Below are 19,764 nucleotides of genomic sequence, written 5' to 3' on the forward strand. Positions count from 1 at the left end.
GTCGCTTAATGCTAAAACATATTTAGTAATTGTTGTTTTCATCCATTACAGCCTGTCAGATTGAATTATGGAAAGGACGAGAAAGATCCAATCAAATCTCTCGGATTCTACAGGAAGAACAAGCCACACAAATCAGTGAACCTGACCAGAAATGAGGTAGATCTGTATTATCTTTATTAATCTATCCCTTCTACACATGACTGTAGATTGTTACCTGTTTCAAAACTATACACTTGACACGTTCATGCACATAGTGTCTGTGGGTTCTGAAATTACTTTATGAATTTATATAATTAAAGGTCTGCAGATGGTGAGGGTGTAATTTAGCAGCATGGTGATGTTGGGGTTTGGGGGTGAGCCAGATGGGTAATGACTGATTGCGTATACTTGCAACAGTTGAACAAAAGTTTTGTCTAAGTCAGGGTGTAAAGTTGCTCCTAAACCAGATGTTAAGAGGAGGCCAAATGTGAATGGTTTTGTAATTACATCTGGAAGCCCACTGTTCTGATGGGTTCTCATGCAACATTTTATTAACGTTTAGTACAGTAATAACATTCCTGACATTTTAGTAATAAGCCATAGCAACAAAGGAGAGTGAAGCAGCTACAATCTGCATTTGAATATGTTCAACGACAGAATAAATGATAACATAAATAGTCAAATGTGTTAAATATTTTGTGATGTACCTTACTATGACCTTGCCATGATATTTTCTCGTTATGTGGTCTGATGTAAAAAACAAACAAACAAACAAACAAAAAAACATATTTGTAGTTTATCCTCTGATCCTCTTTCATTGGCTCTGGTCAGGCTACGAGAACTGGAGACTGGTAAGAAGTTGGGGCATGTAGGGGCAGCTGCTGGAAGTGCGTTGCGAGCTGATTCAGCACATGCACTGCTAACTGTAGTTGTTCTCCTATTGACTTCTCTGTTACAGATCCAGTGTTTTAATTATTTTGCATCTCTGCAGGTTTCATTCATTCTGCCCATAGTCTTTGCCGAAATCAAGGTCATGCTTTTCTACAAAGGTAATGGAAAGCTTCCAAAAAACCCACCCATCAGAGAATTCTGGGAGTTAGTGGAGAGGGATGATGTAAGGGAAGACTCAAGTGATGAATCGAGTGAGGATTCGAGCGAGGAATCGAGTGAAGATTCAAGTGATGATGAGTAGCAGGAAGAAGTCTACTCTATAATGCTGGTGAAAAAATGTGAGTTGAAGAAAAAAGAGTTTATTTTGACTTGGCTAATGTGGAGAAAATAAACTCACTTGTGCATGGTGGTTGCAGGAATATTGATCTAAAATTCATATAGTGTGCATTTGATTTTCTGTACATGTAGGGTAGGTTTCTTTCGGGGATTTTCTGTAACTTTTGATGTAGTTGACATTGTGAATGATTTTGGTACTTCACACATTTTGGTACACGGTTTATTATAAAAGAATGATCAAGAATAACTTAGTAATGATTGTGTTAATACATTAAGAGGGTTACAAGTCAAAGCTTATAAAACTAAGCATGCTTTTTTCTGTTATCAACTTTATATCTATGTTTCAACTTTTATTTCATTTACTTATCTTAGGGGATTGTGGCATCTGAATTACATATTAGCATAAGTAATATAATCATGTTTCTCTTATAAGTCACATGCTATGGTTAGATCTGTTTTTTTGGTTGTTGTTGTTGTTTTGGGGGTGGGGCATTTTTTGTTTTAGATTTTAGCATATACAAAGTTAAACAAAATATAAAGTTTAAGACACCGGTGATTGGCTGTGTGATGAAAGAATTGTGTGATTAAAAAAATATCTTAATTTCCGTGTCTGTTGTTGTCACTTTGTAAGAAACATGCACAAGGCCACACTGCTCAGAACCAGAGCACAACCAATAATTATATTAATGGCCACACATTAGCAGAAGCGCTGCTCACATAAACCGATTTTTAATTTTATTTTTTTGTGTGTAATCAGTGATACGCTGAAGCTGTCTTTAAGGAGTCATTTACATAACATTTATGGAAGGAGTCTCCGTTTCCAGCATCAGTGCTTTATAAAGTTGTAAATTTATGTTTTCTGACTTAAAAAGTCTTCAAGACAGAGGACAAGCTGGGGTTTTTTTCTCTCTCTCTTTTATCTTAATTTAGAGAGAGTTGCTTCACAGACATTCCACAACATTAACTATCCATGGAAAAAAGTATGAGCTGTGTTTCTTTAATAAATAAAAGAATTCTTGGTCTTAGCAAAATGCTAACATCCATTTAGTGGCAATACTTTAATATAATTAAGTATATATATATAAAGTTATATATAAAGGTGTATATATATATATATATAAGTATATATAATATATAATTATAATGATAGCTGTAACATTTTTGAAGACAATTATTACCTATTTTGACTGCAGAAACTTTTCTACTGGTCTCTGCTAAGCTCTTCTACTGAATACTAAGCTCTTGTCTGCCCTCGTCATACTGTACGTGTCTTTGGTTTTTCTATGGGGTGCCGAGAGTATCCATCATGCTGTAAATGCATGTACTTAGTGAAAATGTGTTTACTTTAAACCTTAGTTTGGATGGAAGTGTTTTAGGAGTGAAAGTTGGAAGGCTGGACAGTTATAGCTGTAATACTGATAATTCGTCTTGGCACATTTAAGTACACTCAACACATTTCAGTCAGTGATTTGGGAGCCCTATGCAAAATATAGGAATGGGGATCTCTTCTCAGTGTTTTAACATTACAGTATCTCACAAAAGCGAGTACACCCCTCACATTTTTGTAAATATTTGATTATATCTTTTCATGTGACAACACTGAAGAAATGATACTTTGCTACAGTGTAAAGTAGTGAGTGTACAGCTTGTGTAACAGTGTAAATTTGCTGTCCCCTCAGAATAACTCAACACACAGACATTAATGTCTAAACCGCTGGCAACAAAAGTGAGTACACCCCTAAGTGAAAATGTCCAGACTGGGCTCAAAGTGTCAATATTTTGTGTGGCCACCATTATTTTCCAGCACTGCCTTAACCCTCTTGGGCATGGAGTTCACCAGAGCTTCACAGGTTGCCACTGGAGTCCTCTTCTACTCCTCCATGACGACATCACGGAGCTGGTGGATGTTAGAGACCTTGTGCTAGTCCACCTTCCGTTTGAGGATGCTCCACAGATGCTCAATAGGGTTTAGTCCATCACCTTCACCCTCAGCTTCTATAGCAAGGCAGTGGTTGTCTTGGAAGTGTGTTTGGGGTCGTTATCATGCTGGAAGACATGCTGGGTTCATGCTGTGCTTCAGTATGTCACAGTACATGTTAGCATTCATGGTTCCCTCAATGAACTGTAGCTCCCCAGTGCTGGCAGCACTCATGCAGCCCCAGACCATGACACTCCCACCACCATGCTTGACTGTAGGCAAGACACACTTGTCTTTGTACTGCTCACCTGGTTGCCACCACACACCCTTGACAACATCTGAACCAAATAAGGTCTCATCACACCACAGGTCCACAGGTCTTGGTCCCATCAGACCACAGGACATGGTTCCAGTAATCCATGTCCTTAGTCTGCTTGTCTTCAGCAAACTGTTTGTGGGCTTTCTTGTGCATCATCTTTAGAAGAGGCTTCCTTCTGGGACGACAGCCATGCAGACCAATTTGATGCAGTGTGCGGCGTATGGTCTGAGCACTGACAGGCTGACCCCCCACCCCTTCAACCTCTGCAGCAATGCTGGCAGCACTCATACATCTATTTCCCAAAGACAACCTCTGGATATGACGCTGAGCACGTGCACTCAACTTCTTTGGTGGACCATGGCGAGGCCTGTTCTGAGTGGAACCTGTCCTGTTAAACCGCTGTATGGTCTTGGCCACCGTCCTGCAGCTCAATGTCAGGGTCTTGGCAATCTTCTTATAGCCTAGGCCATCTTTATGTAGAGCAACAATTCTTTTTTTCAGATCCTCAGAGAGTTCTTTGCTATGAGGTGCCATGTTGAACTTCCAGTGACCAGTATGAGGGAGTGTGAGAGCGATGACACCAAATTTAACAGACCTGCACCCCATTCACCCCTGAGACCTTGTAACACTAACAAGTCACATGACATCGGGGAGGGAAAATGGCTAATTGGGCCCAATTTGGACATTTTCACTTAGGGGAGTACTCACTTTTGTTGCCAGCAGTTTAGACATTAATGGTTGTGTGTTATTTTGAGGGGACAGCAAATTTACACTGTTACACAAGCTGTACACTCACTACTTTACATTGTAGCAAAGTGTCATTTCTTCAGTGTTGTCACATGAAAAGTTATAATCAAATATTTACAAAAATGTGAGGGGTGTACTCACTTTTGTAAGATACTGTATATATTTAAATTTTCAGTATATGTTATTTAGCATTAATAGTGATAATCCGGGGTGGCCCTGGACTTTCTGGCCCTGAGAGGACCAACACACTTGGCCCACAACAAACCACATCATAACACACCGGCTCATTGATGGTTAGACAACTTTTTAACACCACTTACTAGCATAAAAATGTAACACAATACAGAAACATAAATGCTATTTAAGCACATTTATTTGAAGTAGCACTGAACAGATATAAAGTCATATTTGTAAAATAGACAAACAGAAACAGAAGAACAGTGTGACAAAGAATATAAAACAATCAAGACCGCATGTTAGCTAGTCAGGGGGAATCATCTGGGTGCAGTGTAGTAGAGCTTCATCACTCAGCTGTACAACTCCTCAATCAGGACGGGAAATTTTTAACACCAACATGAACCCACATCAAATCATTTTACCCCAAAAAAATAGACCACTACTACTAGTACTACTACTACTATAATAATAATATCTAATATAAATATTATGAAATTAATCTTAAGTCTATTAAGTCTATTTTACTATTACCACTAACCACTGATACACTCATAAATTAAGCATTCTGGTGGCATTTTAGAATGTGGGTTTTAAGAAAAACATAATTAATTAGAGAAAAGTAAAAACAAAACTTTCTTAACCATAAGTGTGTGCGGCGTTTTGGGAGCCCTTGGTAGCTCGGGGCCCAAGGCAATTGCCCACCTTTGCCTAATGTTAAGTGTGCCCCTGAAAATGTTATAGTATTTTGTACAATATGTAATTACAAATACAGTTCCCCAGACTTTGTGTGTTAGTCAGTGTGGCTGCAAGTACAGTACAGTATAATGTGTGCTGTATATTAAGTTTAGTGAAGTTTTTTCTCTTCACTAGGGTGGGATTTGAAGCGTCTTCTTGGAGGGCTCCTCCTCTTAAACCTCAGGCCATATAGTGCACATGGTGCAGATTTAATAGATCTGCACTTGAGGAACTGCTGAGAGTAAAATCACAATCAGGAGCCGAGATGCTGAGTCCTGATAGCTGGTGCTGTGGCTTTGTAGCAGTTTGGGGAGGCAGGCGATGAGCACCAGGCAAATCTCTGTCTCGTGTACCTGCAGCACAAACTCTCATGATCATGTGGGAAGTAAAAGTGGTGGTGTGTCTGCTCGCGGCCTCGCTCATTCGCGCGCGGCTCGTCACGCACAGACCGGAGAGAGGATGCCCGGATGCGTGTGATCCATCCCGCTGCCCGTTCGCCCCGGACTCCTGCTTCTTCGGCGTGGTGAGGGACGCGTGTCACTGCTGTGCGGTGTGCGCCTCCGGGGAGGGTGACCCGTGCGGTGAGCGGGGTCGCGCGCGCTGCGGCGACGGCCTGCGCTGCGATCGCGCGGCGGGGGTTCGCACGTGCGCGTGCGTCACCTCTGGACCCGTCTGCGGAAGCGACGGTCGCACATACCCGAGTGAGTGCCGCCTCAGAGCCGAGAACCGGAAGGCCGAGCGGAGCCGCGCGCCCGCTGTCATTCCTCTCCAAAAAGGCGCGTGCGAGTCCGGTGAGTAAACGAAGCGGGCGATCCTGTCCCACACCATTTTGGAATACCCCCGCATTGCACCCCCGATTGAGCTTATTCAGCATTCGACATTCATGGTTATGTTCAAGGGTAAAATTTTAATAAACATATGATTCCTAATTTATATAACATATGTTATGTTATATGTTATAAATATATATATATATATATATATATATATATATATATATATATATATATATATATATATATATATATATAAAGTAAGCAAGGAGGTAAATAATTAAGTTAATTCTTTTTAATGTTGTTGAAGTTTACTTTTAAGAATGAAAAAAATACAATTTCAGTGAAACAACTCAGCATGAGACAGATACGGTCCTGTTCAAAATAAAAAATAATCTACTGTTAAAAGCAAATTAATAATTTGTGCAATTAATAGTGCATGGCAGAAACAATAAAGCAAGCAAGTAGCCTGTGTAAGTAAATAAATAAATAAATACATACATAAATAAAGGTTAATGAGTAGTTTACATGACGTATCTCTTTAAAAACAAGAAATGGAAGGTTAACATAGAAATTTTCATTAACATAAATATTTAGCCTCAGAATAAAGTGGAACCAGACACCAAACCCAAATTCAATTTCTTCCACATAAGCAAAAAAAAAAGTTTTGCATTATTATTCATTATTAGAAATCCAGTTGTTTCAAGTCAAGTTTTGTTTCTGCACCACACATACTGTAGGCTACTGTAGATGATCAAAATCCAGTTACAGGACACACACAGCAAGAAACGTCCTGTCCTCCTGGAGGTTATTCACATCTAGAAAAGGTCAAATGTCAAAAATGAAAGATGTGAAGAGGAGAGGAAGTAAAAAGTTAAATAACGTTCACGAAACTTGACTTTGCTAATGCTAACGTTAAGTACGCTTAGAGGGTGTCAGAATATGTCATTATTTGATTTAATCATGTAGAAATAGTATTAAAGAAGAACTATGTGTTAAATGTTCCTGACTGCACTAAGATAAAACTGTTTCAGTTATACTTATGTAAGCTGTAAATACACTTTGGTACGCTGCATATCTACTTACAGCAAAATTAAAATATGTTTCATAAGTAATAAGATTGAATCACTGCTGCACTTTCAAGAGTATACTGTATACTGTATAAGAGTATATGTATATGTTTTTCTATTTCTATTCTAAGTTAAGGCACACCATAAGGTATTACCGTAACTTTATTTACACTTACAGACCTAACTGCCCAGTATTGTTCCTTGTGTCCTGAACAAAATACACTTTAAAACGGAATTCATTCTTATATGAGCATTTTACTGGGTTTTGCGTGTACACTGCAGTGAGAACGGTGAAGCCGGCGATGAGGACGTCATTCACGGGTTCACATGTCAGTGAGGCAGGAGTCAAACTTTACAACTTCATGCAAAATTAAAACAAGACCCCTCATGAAAATGTAACAGGAGGTGCTTATGTAATAATGGATTTATTGCCATTCCTATAAAACTCTGAATATGATTTTAAAAATAATGGAACCACATTACAGAGCTCTTTTGATGTCAGGAGAAGTTTAATAGCTCGCAGTCCATTGAACAATGCTGACCATATATGTTTCATTCTTGCTGTAACTTAAACTATGGACTTAATACATCTATCAGCCTTTATACTGTAGTCTTACGATATTGTTCTATTGTGAGACTGACTATGATTTTAACATCAACTGTACAAGAAATGTATGTGTGTGCGTCATTGTTTAAACCTGTATGGTGCTGGGAACCTATTTAAATGGTAAATGGCGCACTTATATAGCGCTTTTATCCAAAGCACTTTACACTGTGTCTCATTCACCCATTCACACACACACTCACACACCAACGGTAGCAGAGCTGCCATGCAAGGTGCTAACTTGCCATTGGGAGCAACTTGAGGTTCAGTGTCTTGCCCAAGGACACTTCGCCATGTGGAGTCATCCGGGCCGGGAATCGAACCGCCAACCCTACGATTAGTGGACAACCCGCTCGACCACCTGCATTAAGGTAAAAGTTTGATCGTGATATGACTTCAGCAATGAGATACAACCAAGAAGATGTCAAGAAAATCCTACAGAAACAGCAGATATTCTTCTCTTTTTTTGGTTAATCAGAATCACTTCACTGATGACAGGTTTACAATTTCTTACGAATTTCTTTCAAACACGAGTTCTGTCAACGATGATGTGTTGAAAACAGTTCCTAGTAACAGGTCCAGATGTTGCTCAATGTTTGCTCAGAGTATTCAGTGATTAATGTGTTCTGCCATGTTACATTACACAAAGGTATAAAAATAGATATAAAAACTGTAGCAGCAGAACCATTGGCACGCAACTGTACTATGCCATTGACTTCTCGTACCTTCCAAAAACAGAAACACAGCCCGTGCTCCGAATTTCTCATTTATCTACACTACAGGGGTCCATCAGACATATTTGCACACTGTTTACATCCCGCGGCTTACCCAGGAGAGAGCACAAATAAGCATCCCACATCAATTTAAGGCGGTGAAAACACCTCTGGCAGGCTATCTTGAGTTCAGCAGGCACCCACAGGCCAGCTTTAACGCTCTGACATGTGGCTTGTTTGCACATGTTACTCATTTGCCCCTGAACAATATGAATTTTTTTTTGCCTGACTGCATATGGGCTGGTGGGCGTACAGAACCAGTACAGAGCTGATGATGAATTGGAACCAAATGTGCGATTGTTAATTTTTTTTCTGACACAGTAACAAAAGGGATGCGTGGAATTAAGAAAGAAGACTACTAAGGAAGGTCATTTGATGAAGGCAAAGCAGTAGATTGTTGTCTTTGTGTGTTTGGCATTATAATATAAGCTAATTTTGTAAGGAGATGCTTGGGAATGGGGTGACCCTGGAAAAACATGTGATTTCCAGGCATCCAAACAACATACATTATGCTCTCTATTAATAAACTCAGAGCTAATCCAGTGTACATCATCTATAGTGTAATCCTGTATGCAAACACTTATGGCAGTTTACTTTCTCTAGAGTAAACATTAAAGGCTCGGTCTCTGTTCGTTTAAGATTCACAAGAAGTCATTATTTGAAAGTTAATTCAAGTGGTTTTATGTCAACAGGTTCTCAGAACCCCAGCAGCATGCGCTACAAATTCAACTTCATAGCAGACGTAGTGGACAAGATCGCTCCTGCAGTCGTTCATCTGGAGCTGTTCCGAAGGTTAGGAGAATTCACTGGTCAGTCACACAATGAAGAGTAACAGCTGAGGTCTGACAGAGCATCTTATCAAGATCAAGGGGTCAGTTAGCGAGCTCTCACTAGACTAACAGACTTGAATCAAGTCCTATAACACTGTCCAGCTATAATACTTTCACAAAAGTGTACTAAAGAGTGACATTTTTAAGATCTCAGTTTCAGTACCTGCATTTCTGAGATATAAAGGAAGCATCTCAGTCAAGTACTCATTTTTCTTGTTTCCTCAGACTACCATATACAAACCAGGAAATGCCAGTGTCCACTGGCTCAGGGTTTATTGTGTCAGAAGATGGCTGGATAGTCACCAACGCCCATGTACTATCCAACAAACAGCGAATTAAAGTGGAGCTGAACAACGGTGTCCATTATGATGCTATGATCAAAGACATGGACCAGAAATTAGACATCGCTCTAATTAAGATTGACTCAGAGGTAGGTTGGCGTATATCACTTTGTTTGTAAAGGTGAGCGTTAGCATGTGATTGGTTGTTGGGAACAATGGTGATCAGTGATTGGTCATTGGGTACAGTGGTTATCGATAATTGGCCATTGGGAACATTAAATGGTAAATGGTCTGCACTTATATAGTGCTTTTATCCAATGCACTTTAGACTGTGTCTCATTTACCCATTCACACACACACTCACACACCAATGGTAGCAGAGCTGCCATGCAAGGCGCTAACTTGCCATTGAGAGCAACTTGGGGTTCAGTGTCTTGCCCAAGGACACTTCGGCATATGGAGTCATTTGGGCCAGGAATCAAATCACCAACCCTACGATTAGTGGACAACCCACTCGACCACCTGAACCACAGCCACCCCACATTAGTGATCAGTGATTGGTTGTTGGGAACAGTGCTGATCAGTGATTGGTCATTGCGTTGCAATGGTGTCAGTGACCGGTCATTGGGAACAATGGTGATCCATGATTGGTCCTGCTGATGGATGTCACTTGTTTTTTGTTTTTTTAAATAAAGGTCAATAAAGATCACTAAAAGGTCAGAAAAAAAATCTAATTAATTTCATTTAAAAATGAAAAATTATAAGACCATATAAAGAATAACATGCACACTTGTAGGTTATGATCCAAAAATGTAGATAAACTGAATAAAATAAACAAAAAACAAACTGCAGGTTGAAGATGCAAGATGAAATCCAAGCCCAGTAATTGGTGATGTTTGTTTCAGTGTGTTGACTTTGCCTCAGGGAAAGCCAAGAGGTGAAAATAAAAATTTTACCTAATAGGCTTGGGCCACCACTGGTCACAGCAGTGAGGATCGTTACCTAGCCATGGTTAGCCATCACCGAGTCTCAGCAAGATTCAGCTCCAGGCCTTGACATGATCAATATTTTGCCTGTATTTCTAAGTTGTTCTTCTATAAATGTATAATTGTGCCTCATGCCACTATGGTGGGTAAGGCATCTGTATCAAGAAACATTAATTACATGGAGCTCTCTTGGATTTTATCAAAACAGAGTAGCATGTTACAGTAACATTGCCTTTAAACTATAACGGCCACAGCTTCTGATCAAATCCTGTCCTCTCATATTGAAGGCCACTGTAACCTTGTGCAGGACATCAGCATATGACTCACCAATAATCAGTCACAAGCAGTGTACAGACATCAAGAGATGGACTAAAACATTTTCGGCAGATGGAAGTAGATCCATTGCCGCAGGCATCCTGGAGAGGGATGGAACAAAGCGTTCTGCCTGAGGAGAGCAGGTAATAAAGTGAGAGTGTCACTCTCTCTACTATAAAAACACTCCCCACTACTCACAGACAAGGGAAGACAGGTAAAAACATGTTTCCGTGCAGCCTTTTACTTTTTGCTTCTCTGCAAAAAGCTTTCAGGCGACGCTGCAGGAGTGCAGATGGGTGGCGTTTTTTTGGGAGGTTTTTTCAGTAGGCGCCTGAATTTTTGCCAGGACATTAATAACTACTACACACACACATATATCAAACTCCTTTGAAGTCTTGCTTAAGGTAATTTTGTAGTATGCCCACGGTAATATGACTGTGGACTAAGTCCGACTTTCCAGAATTGAAAAAAAGGGTTTTAATCAATGACTCATGCTTTCTGTTCAGAAAAGCAGATAGAAACCCTGATTCGCTGAGAGCTCCGATAAATTGGATACATTAATGTTTGCAGTGATTTAGGGGAAGAAATTGTGCAAATGATGGAACTTGAAAAGCCAGGGAATGAAACAGTATTTAATATTTAATATTCCGTACTTCTGGAAGAGTAAAACAAGTATAGCTAATTACACACCATGCATAACACAAATGACCCAAAAGGCAATGAGATGCATGAGAACATTACAACATGTGTACAGAATAAAAAGAGATCTTGATAACAGCATAGTTTCGAGACACTTGAGATGCTGACGCAACTTTCATTTAAAATGCTTTTGGCTTTAAGTGGCAGAAACAGGTTTGTGCCAGTTTAATACTCGCCTTTCGGTTGTATTCATTGACACATGCGGTTGCTTTTTATCAAAGTAGCTTTCAGGATAAAAGCATTAATTTAATCTTTTCGCATATACCCTGCCCTGTATTAGGTAGAAGCAAAATAGACGAGATGTGCTATTTTTACTCTTTTCAAATGCAAAATCTTCCATAGATCCTGTTAGTAAATCAGACTAACAGACATTTAATTAGATTTTTGTTTTTATTATCAATTGCTACATACACAAACCTTTATTTTAAAAAAAAGTCAGTCCAGATTGTTTGGAGTGTGTGAGAACACTGGACTAAAAATGAGAACACTGGACTAAGGTATGCGGGTAGATTGGTATCTGTAGCCATACTGATGGCACCTTAACTTCCCTTTGTGTCCGTGTAGGGGGCTTTGCCTGTCCTGTCTCTGGGCCGCTCCTCTGACCTGCGGCCGGGCGAGTTCGTGGTGGCCGTCGGCAGCCCGTTCTCTCTGCAGAACACCGTCACAACAGGAATCATCAGCACCACGCAGCGCGGCGGCCACGAGCTCGGCCTCCACAACTCCGACATGGAGTACATCCAGACTGACGCCATCATTAATGTAGGTGCAAAGAAGGATAAAACCAAGGGTTTGGCTGAGAGAATAAATCCAGTGACAGGACACATTATTTAAACTAGACACATAGTCGACTACTATGTGAGTGTGACTGAGTGATGTGTGATTGGCTTTCAAAAGGACACGATGTACTAACAGTGTCTGAGTAATGGACTCAGACTTACTAGTAGGCACAGTATAATTCAGGGTAAAAGTTTGCATCCCCTATAGATTGAAATGCGTTTTTTTTGCCAATAGAACTGCCAATAGATCTGCCAATACAACAAGACTATTTAAAGTTAAAATTCTTAGAAATAGGTTTAATAATTTGTCGTCTTATAATAGAAAATACTACATACATTTGACTATATTCAAGACATTCCTACTTGCTCAAATGTCATGTAAATTGCAACGTATAAATTACTTCGTTATTTTATCCAAAGGATGACGTTTGAACTCGATTTTAATCCAGTATTTGTTTTCTAAATTTTAAGCCAATTTCCAAAACAGTTCCGAAACAAAAGTACATTTCCATGAAATTGGATTTTACTGTTAAATTAAAAGAGCTCGTATTAAACATACACTATCTTTATCATTTCTTTTCTGTGTGAAAATATATATATATATTTTTAAAAATCGTATTGGAAAATCTAGGACCAGGACTGAGCTTATGAAATATGAAATATGAGTATGAAATAAGGAGTTGGGAGAAGCATAACCTCACTCAGCTTTCTTGAACAGAAGCACTTATGAAGCCTCATGTACGGTGTCTCAAGTGGTTGTGTCCTTGCTTGTGAATGCACTTTTATATTGCCATCTTGTGTGGCGTGAAAGGAAAATGAAATCATATTAAATGTGTTTTTTTGCAGTACGGCAACTCCGGAGGGCCCCTTGTTAATTTGGTACGTGTGTCCTCGGTCTTAATTCTCGCTTATTCATGTTTCATGTTCTGGGTGTCTCAGGTGGCTTTAGTTAACATGTATCCTAGGTCACATCTCTGGTTTTTACTCACTCACGCTGGGTTTCAAACCTTTTCTTTGCTCTCCATCTCTTTTTTTTTCCTCTGTCTAACCGCTGATGTTTTGCTTTCATCTGGATAAATCATCTGCAGTGGTTTATATTCTCCTATTGATCCCAAGAGGGCGAGAACACCACGTACTCCCAGCCGTGCCCCAGGGCAATGTTTCGATCCAGCTTTCCCCAGCAATCAGCAATGAAACAGCACTCTCATTTAATGACCAGAAATTGAGAGATGGTAAAATCACCAATGTAGCCTTTTTTTTAACATATCCCAATTTTGAAGGATGTTGAGTACACTGAGAGTACTGTATTTTTAAGCAGTTGGGTGATAAACACATACATTTTTAACCAAAGATCACCAACATATCTGCATATCAGTTGTAGCTACTTTTCTGACGAATGAAACAGCAGTACAGTACTGTCAAACACCCCAATGCGTTACAAAATATACTAGGGTTGCCAGATTGTGTTAGAAGGGAATTTATTGGTAACACTTTACATTAGGGTTGCCTTACCTGACATTATTTAATATGCTTAAAATAAACAAACCATGAACTTCAGTGATAGTAACCATCACTAAAATTAATCCAGGTACCCCCTTAAAAAAATAAGACTGAGACTCGAACCCATCCCATTATGAACTGACCATAAAATTGGAACTGTGAGTAATCTTGAGCATTATATTAGAACTTAAGTTTTATTGTTCTAAGGAACAATAATGTGCAAAATGTTTGTATATGTACATATACCTTATAATGTGCTCTAGAGTTCAGTTTTGTTCCAAGGAGCTAGGACCATCCTGAGCCAAGATATTGAGGTTTCTGTAAACAGCTGTATAACCAAAATTTGTTGTGTGCCATGACAAAAAGATTCAGTAGCTGTCAAAAAAGGGTTTTTCAATGCCAATACATCAATAATAATAAAAAAAAAAACATTTAAAAAAAAAAAAAAGTAAAGCCACCTGCATTGGACCACTTGAGATGGAATGACCCCTTAGTGATTGTATGAACATTGGTTAATTTACTATAAAAAATAAAATAATTAAAAAAAAAAAAAAAAAGAATACAGTGCAAAATTCTTTGTAAGTATACTGTGCATGGAGAACATCTCAGGTTTGAGACTTCTCTCTTTTTTCTTTTTTTTAGGGGAGTGAGAAAGTGCAATTTAAAAATATATATATATACCCCTTATTTTGGGTTGAATATCTCTGGTGGGGAACCAGATACAAACCTGAAATTTTCACAGAAATAGGTCCTCTATAGTAGCATTCTTCTGTAAAAAAAAAAAAAAAAAAAAAAAAATTAGTGTACATAGAGGTAATCACTGAAAATAAATTAGAAAAATTAAAAAAACGGTAAAAGCAACCAACTTTACAATTATTGGACCGATTGAGATGGACTGATCGTAAGTAAAATCAAAGCTATGATGACCAACATGAACAACACATTAGTGAACATGTTTTTGGTTGTTGTCTGAGGCTGAAACTTTTCATTTTGAAACCTAGAGACCAGAGTTCAGTAAGTTATCAAGTTTTTATCATCAACAGTGTTCCTTTTTGCTCATTTATGAGGATATTTTTAGTCTTGGATTGATCATGGAGTCAATGAAGGTGTATTACATTAACTCTTAACTAAACACCAATTAACTTACTGTATTAATTTTGATAATATTACTTATGATGTGTTTATTCTGATGTTCATGGTTCGGTTTGTCTTTTGGTCTGGAAACAAATAACCTAGAGCAGAGTTCAGATTAAATTTGGCCACATGGTCTGTACTGAGTAAATAATCAATGTAGCAATGCAACCCAAACAATAACAGCACATTACAAAGGGTTTTATTCCAAAGCAATTTACCAGATATTTGTTTTGTTTTTTTATTTTGTATTAATGACATATTGTACTTTTTATCCATTTATAGTTACATTTGAAGTAAACGCATTAGTTAACAGATATTAACACTTATGTTATAGCAGCCATAAACAGACGTTTCTTCACCAGCCTCTCTTTTTTTCTCTTGAAGTTAATACAACAACAACAACAACAACAAAAATGCAGCTTGTCATGTTACCGAAAACCGACTGTTACAAAGCGGTGACACTGAAGACTCCTTCCATAAATCTTCACAATTTCCTTCAACAATTTTCCTTCAAAGTTTTTTGTGTGTGTGTGTTTGTGAAATAACATGATTTTTTAAATCCAATTTTGTGGAGCGTCCACCTTACAAGTGCCTGCTTGTTAGCTGTTACTATAGAAATGATAACATTTTATGAACAAGTGCATTCATATGAAACTGCACTACTATCATGGCTGCTATTAAGGACAATTAATCAATACCTTCTGACCAATTACATTCAAGAATTCAACTGTGCAGTGGTATGAAATATATAGTGATATCGCATAACACTGTTAATGCTGAATGTCAAACAGGATGCGCAAGAGGGATTCATTTTGTTTTTGTGAGGTGGATGGTGTACTTGAATGTGATAGCCATATATGTTTCTCACATCTCGAACCACATTTGAAAGAATTAACACACCTAACGCCACTAATAAGGGCTTTAAAATGTCCTCACACACAGAGTCATTTATTAGAATAAAGCAGCAGGGGTACATAAGTCCAAATGACACGGCTGTCTGAAAAACCAGGCTAAGGCCAGAACGACACTATCATTATGCGCCCTTAATGAATCACATTTTTCATACTGCTGCATTTCGTTGATGCATCCATCAGTTTAAAATGCTCGCGAGCCCAAGGTAACAGGTTGTTCTATTTCTGTTTTCTGATTAAAATGGAAAGAACTTTCCGTAGCGGTGTAATTTGGGATCGCACGTCTCAAACAAGTGGTCCGGGGTGGCCTTTATGTTTCCCAAGGCCGTACCGTTCATTCATTTGATGCTATTTGGCTATTATGCTGTCCATTTTGTGTTTCAAGGATGGAGACGTCATCGGCATAAACACGCTGAAGGTCACGGCAGGAATATCATTTGCAATTCCCTCGGACCGGATACGGCAGTTCCTCGCAGACTCCTACAAGAGACAAAGGAAAGGTTTGTTCAACCTTTTTTTCTTGCATAATTCAAAAGGGTTATATTGTACCTCTGTCAAATTATGCTTCGTTTTTTGGGGGGGGGGGGGGGGGGGGGGGGGTTTGTTCAGTTGACGTGCACATCCACATGCGCGTGATATTTTCTTCTCTCATCTTTCTTGTAGTTAATTTATTTATTCTTTTCAATTTTCTTTTCCTTTTTAACCTTGTTTTCACTCTCCTTCTCTTAAGTGTAGCTTTAATAATAAATAGAAATGTAACTTTATATATAGTGCTTATATAGTCCTTACTGGCGTCTGAACAGAGGGATAATGATTTTAAATAAATTGAACATAGGCTGCATTGTTTCATCATGAAAGATGTAATGAACATATTATTCTTATCATTTGATTGCAGGGAACACGCAGCCCAAAAAACGATATATGGGGCTGAGAATGTTTCAGCTGACACCATCGTAAGTTCTGCTTGCATTAATATATTTCAACAGCTAGTTGCTGCTTACATACGGTTAGCCACCAAGTTTGCGAAACCTAGCCAAAATGAACAGTCCTGGCTCGTTCTTTTATTGTTGTCTTCTATTAATAATACAATACAGAAAATATCTTTTAAAAAAAAACGTACTGTGTAATAACTCACAAACTAGAACTGCTCATGGAAGAGTCTAAGGTTTTAGCCACGTTAGCCTGTAACACTCGCTCAACTACTTTCAGACAACATGCCAAGACATTAAAAAGAAGATATACCAAACGGGTATGGAGTTTGATTGAAATATTTCAAAAATAAACACTGAAAAATAAGCTATTATGCTCGTAGGCTATGGGGCTAGCATAGTTTCATTACTACAGTAGCTTCCAGAAAATTCTGCTCAGTATTCACCTTCCACAAATACGTACATCAAATAAAAAAAATCTTTCTGACTGTCCAATGAAAATAAACAGGGAATAAAAGTAGCTGCTTCCAGCGATTCAAAAAAGCTAGCATGCACATGTTAGCACTGAAGTGTGCACATACATAACCTGTACATTTTCTTTGTTATGTTGTTGTTGTTTTTTTTCTTTGATTGTAGTTTAATCAGGAACCTGAAAGAGAGGGAGACCGATTTCCCAGATGTCAGTTCAGGAGTGTACGTCTACGAGGTGATCCCTGGAACGTCTGCCTCCAGGTAAGTAAAACAGGCCCAGGCCTTCCCAACTCCTCTCTCGTTCCTTCACACTTCACAGCAGCCCGATGCCGCGCGCACTCCCACTATCACACCCGGATTCGTTATGCGATTAATGTCCCTCTGTGCGCCACGGGGCTTTTCTACTGTGCGTTTCTCAGCTTGAAAACATTCCACCTCTGCACACCGTAACGATGCGCCGTGCACCGCAAGGCATGTTGGCAGCGTGACAAAAAAGGCAGGAAGCGGAGGATGCGGGTGCTTTATGGAACCACGAAACCTTTCAAACGTGAGCAAAAACTGGTGCAATTCATTTCAAACTCATTGCCTGTCAGGAGAGATGCTGAGTGATGGGATTTGTGAGGCTTAGGAACAAAAGAAGGTGGTTGTTAAAGTGAGGTAAAGATAGCTTCCGGGGCTCTGAATGATCAGCCTTTGATCCTGAAGAACGATCTACGCCATCCTATTCAGGTGGAAAAGTATCTCTCATAAAGCCAGGATTAGACTGTGTGACTTCACTGTTTGCCTCGCACCTCCGAGTTTGATGGTTCAAATCCCGCCACCACCCTGTGTGCATAGAGTTTTCACGTTCACCCAATGCTTCAGGGGTTTCCTCCAGGTACTCCAGTTTCATATACTCCAATCCAAAGACATGCGCTGTAGGCTGATGGCATTTCCAGATTGTGTGTGTGAGATTGTGCCCTGCGATGTCCCAAGACCCCTGGGACAGGCTTCAGGCTCCCCGCAACCCTGTGTAGGATAAAGCGGTATGGAAAAATGGGTGGATGGATGAATTTTGTCCGTGACAGCTAAATCTTGGTAAAAAATCGCAGTGTAAACCCAGCTTAAGCGCTTGTTCTTCCAGATCACAAGGTCAGTGAGTCGTCAGTGAATTTCCTGCAGAATTGAACTCTATGGTTATTTGGACAAGTGATATTTTATGCTTAAGCATACGCATAGGGATGCCGTTTTAACCCGGCAAACACTAGTTTTCTAAATTACCGACACCTCCGCTATCGCCTGAAGAGAATACCAGCACTCTTCCTGTAAAAAAAAAAAAAATATATATATATATATATATATATATATATATATATATATATATATATATATATATATATATATATATAATATATATATATATATATACTCAAGGTTTTTCTACATGTTGCCACCTTCTGCATTGATTTGGACATACTGTATGTTAAAAACTCCATCTATGCACGTCGTAACCTCCTGGCAGAAGCAACCAACTTTTTAAGCAAAAATATTCTCTACACTTAACCAGAATCTCTGGTTCTTTGCTTCCTTCACTCTACAATCTTCTCAAGTTAGGGCTCTAACATCACACATCTGAGTGTCTCCAGGAAAAAAAGTGTTACTTTTCCTTTTTTCCCCCCATAGCGCTGGCCTGAAGAACCACGATGTGATCATCAGCATTAACGGCAAACCAGTTCAGAGCACGGATGACGTGAGTCATGCGGTGCAATCAGCCGAAACGCTCTTGGTGACGGTGCGGCGCGTTCACGAAACCGTCGCGCTAACGGTTGTTCCTGGAGAACTGGAGTGACAGCTCTGGCCGGCTGCGTCCCGGACACCATTGGTGTCGGCCACAACCTAAGACTTCCTATTAGTCAGTATTTTCCTTATTCTTGGTGGTGACAGGACTATACGTATTACCCATGATGCACTGTGAACAAACGGTCAGTTTTAATACAAAGAAATAGCTGCTAGCAGCGAGTAGGTTTACATATCTAAAAACTTCATCGTTAAGCACTAATTAGTTGATTAGCTATCAGTGATTCGTTTCCGAGTAGGCTACGGAAGTACATTATTTTTTACACAAGCACAATACAACACAATACACTCCACGTGCGTTATCCGAATATTAGGGCATTGTTTACGTTTTTTTCTTATTATTTTTTAGCATGTCCTCATGCAAAAGTACTATCAAATATGTAAATAATATACAAATAGTATGACATTACAAGCAGGTTTGATCCTTATTGTGTATATGGTGAAATGTATCTCTCAATAACAGAAGGGAATGTTTCTGTGGTGTTTTTTAAAGATAGAGTATTTTCGAAGTCAAAGTCTGCAGGCGGTTATTAAGGAACTGTTTAAACCAACAGCACTTACATTATGTTTATTATAAACAAATACATCAAGGGGCATTTAAACGTGAATCTGTTAAGAGTGTTTTTTTTTTTTTTTTTAATGTTTCCGAGTGCCGTGCTCATGTTCCATGGGCCTGTTTTTTTGATCTGCTGTAATAAATGAGATTCTCTACGTGGAACTAAACTGTTTTTCAGACTGAGAAAAACACGAGGCACCGAAGCGGAGCGACCTCAC

The 19,764-nt window shown here is 39.1% G+C and overlaps 2 protein-coding genes and 1 long non-coding RNA gene across 3 annotated transcripts in view; 2 read left to right on the forward strand and 1 right to left on the reverse strand.

Moving 5' to 3' along the window:
- Nucleotides 1-1,809, forward strand: part of LOC108255726 (deoxynucleoside triphosphate triphosphohydrolase SAMHD1) — a 37,985-nt gene extending 36,176 nt beyond the window's left edge. Inside the window, exons 17-18 of the mRNA XM_053674255.1 lie at nt 52-156; nt 971-1,809. Of these exons, the coding sequence (XP_053530230.1) occupies nt 52-156; nt 971-1,171 (306 nt within the window). The 3' untranslated portion in view covers nt 1,172-1,809. The remainder of the gene's footprint in view (nt 1-51; nt 157-970) is intronic.
- Nucleotides 1,810-5,272: 3,463 nt separating this feature from the next.
- Nucleotides 5,273-19,713, forward strand: htra4 (HtrA serine peptidase 4). The gene is made up of 9 exons (XM_017452374.3): nt 5,273-5,893; nt 9,015-9,114; nt 9,378-9,582; nt 11,998-12,192; nt 13,056-13,088; nt 16,140-16,254; nt 16,650-16,707; nt 17,320-17,415; nt 18,817-19,713. The coding sequence occupies exons 1-9, from the start codon at nt 5,473-5,475 to the stop codon at nt 18,980-18,982; spliced, it is 1,389 nt and encodes a 462-aa protein (XP_017307863.1). The 5' UTR covers nt 5,273-5,472; the 3' UTR covers nt 18,983-19,713.
- On the reverse strand, nt 14,484-18,453 carry LOC124626174 (uncharacterized). Its single transcript, XR_006980851.2, has 2 exons — nt 17,333-18,453; nt 14,484-16,234 (listed from the first exon to the last, which is right to left on the reverse strand). It is a non-coding gene; the product is annotated as an uncharacterized LOC124626174 (long non-coding RNA).
- Nucleotides 19,714-19,764: the final 51 nt, after the last annotated feature.

This window comes from Ictalurus punctatus, chromosome 22 (genome assembly GCF_001660625.3).
Source record: "Ictalurus punctatus breed USDA103 chromosome 22, Coco_2.0, whole genome shotgun sequence".
In the NCBI taxonomy this organism is placed as follows: domain Eukaryota; kingdom Metazoa; phylum Chordata; class Actinopteri; order Siluriformes; family Ictaluridae; genus Ictalurus; species Ictalurus punctatus.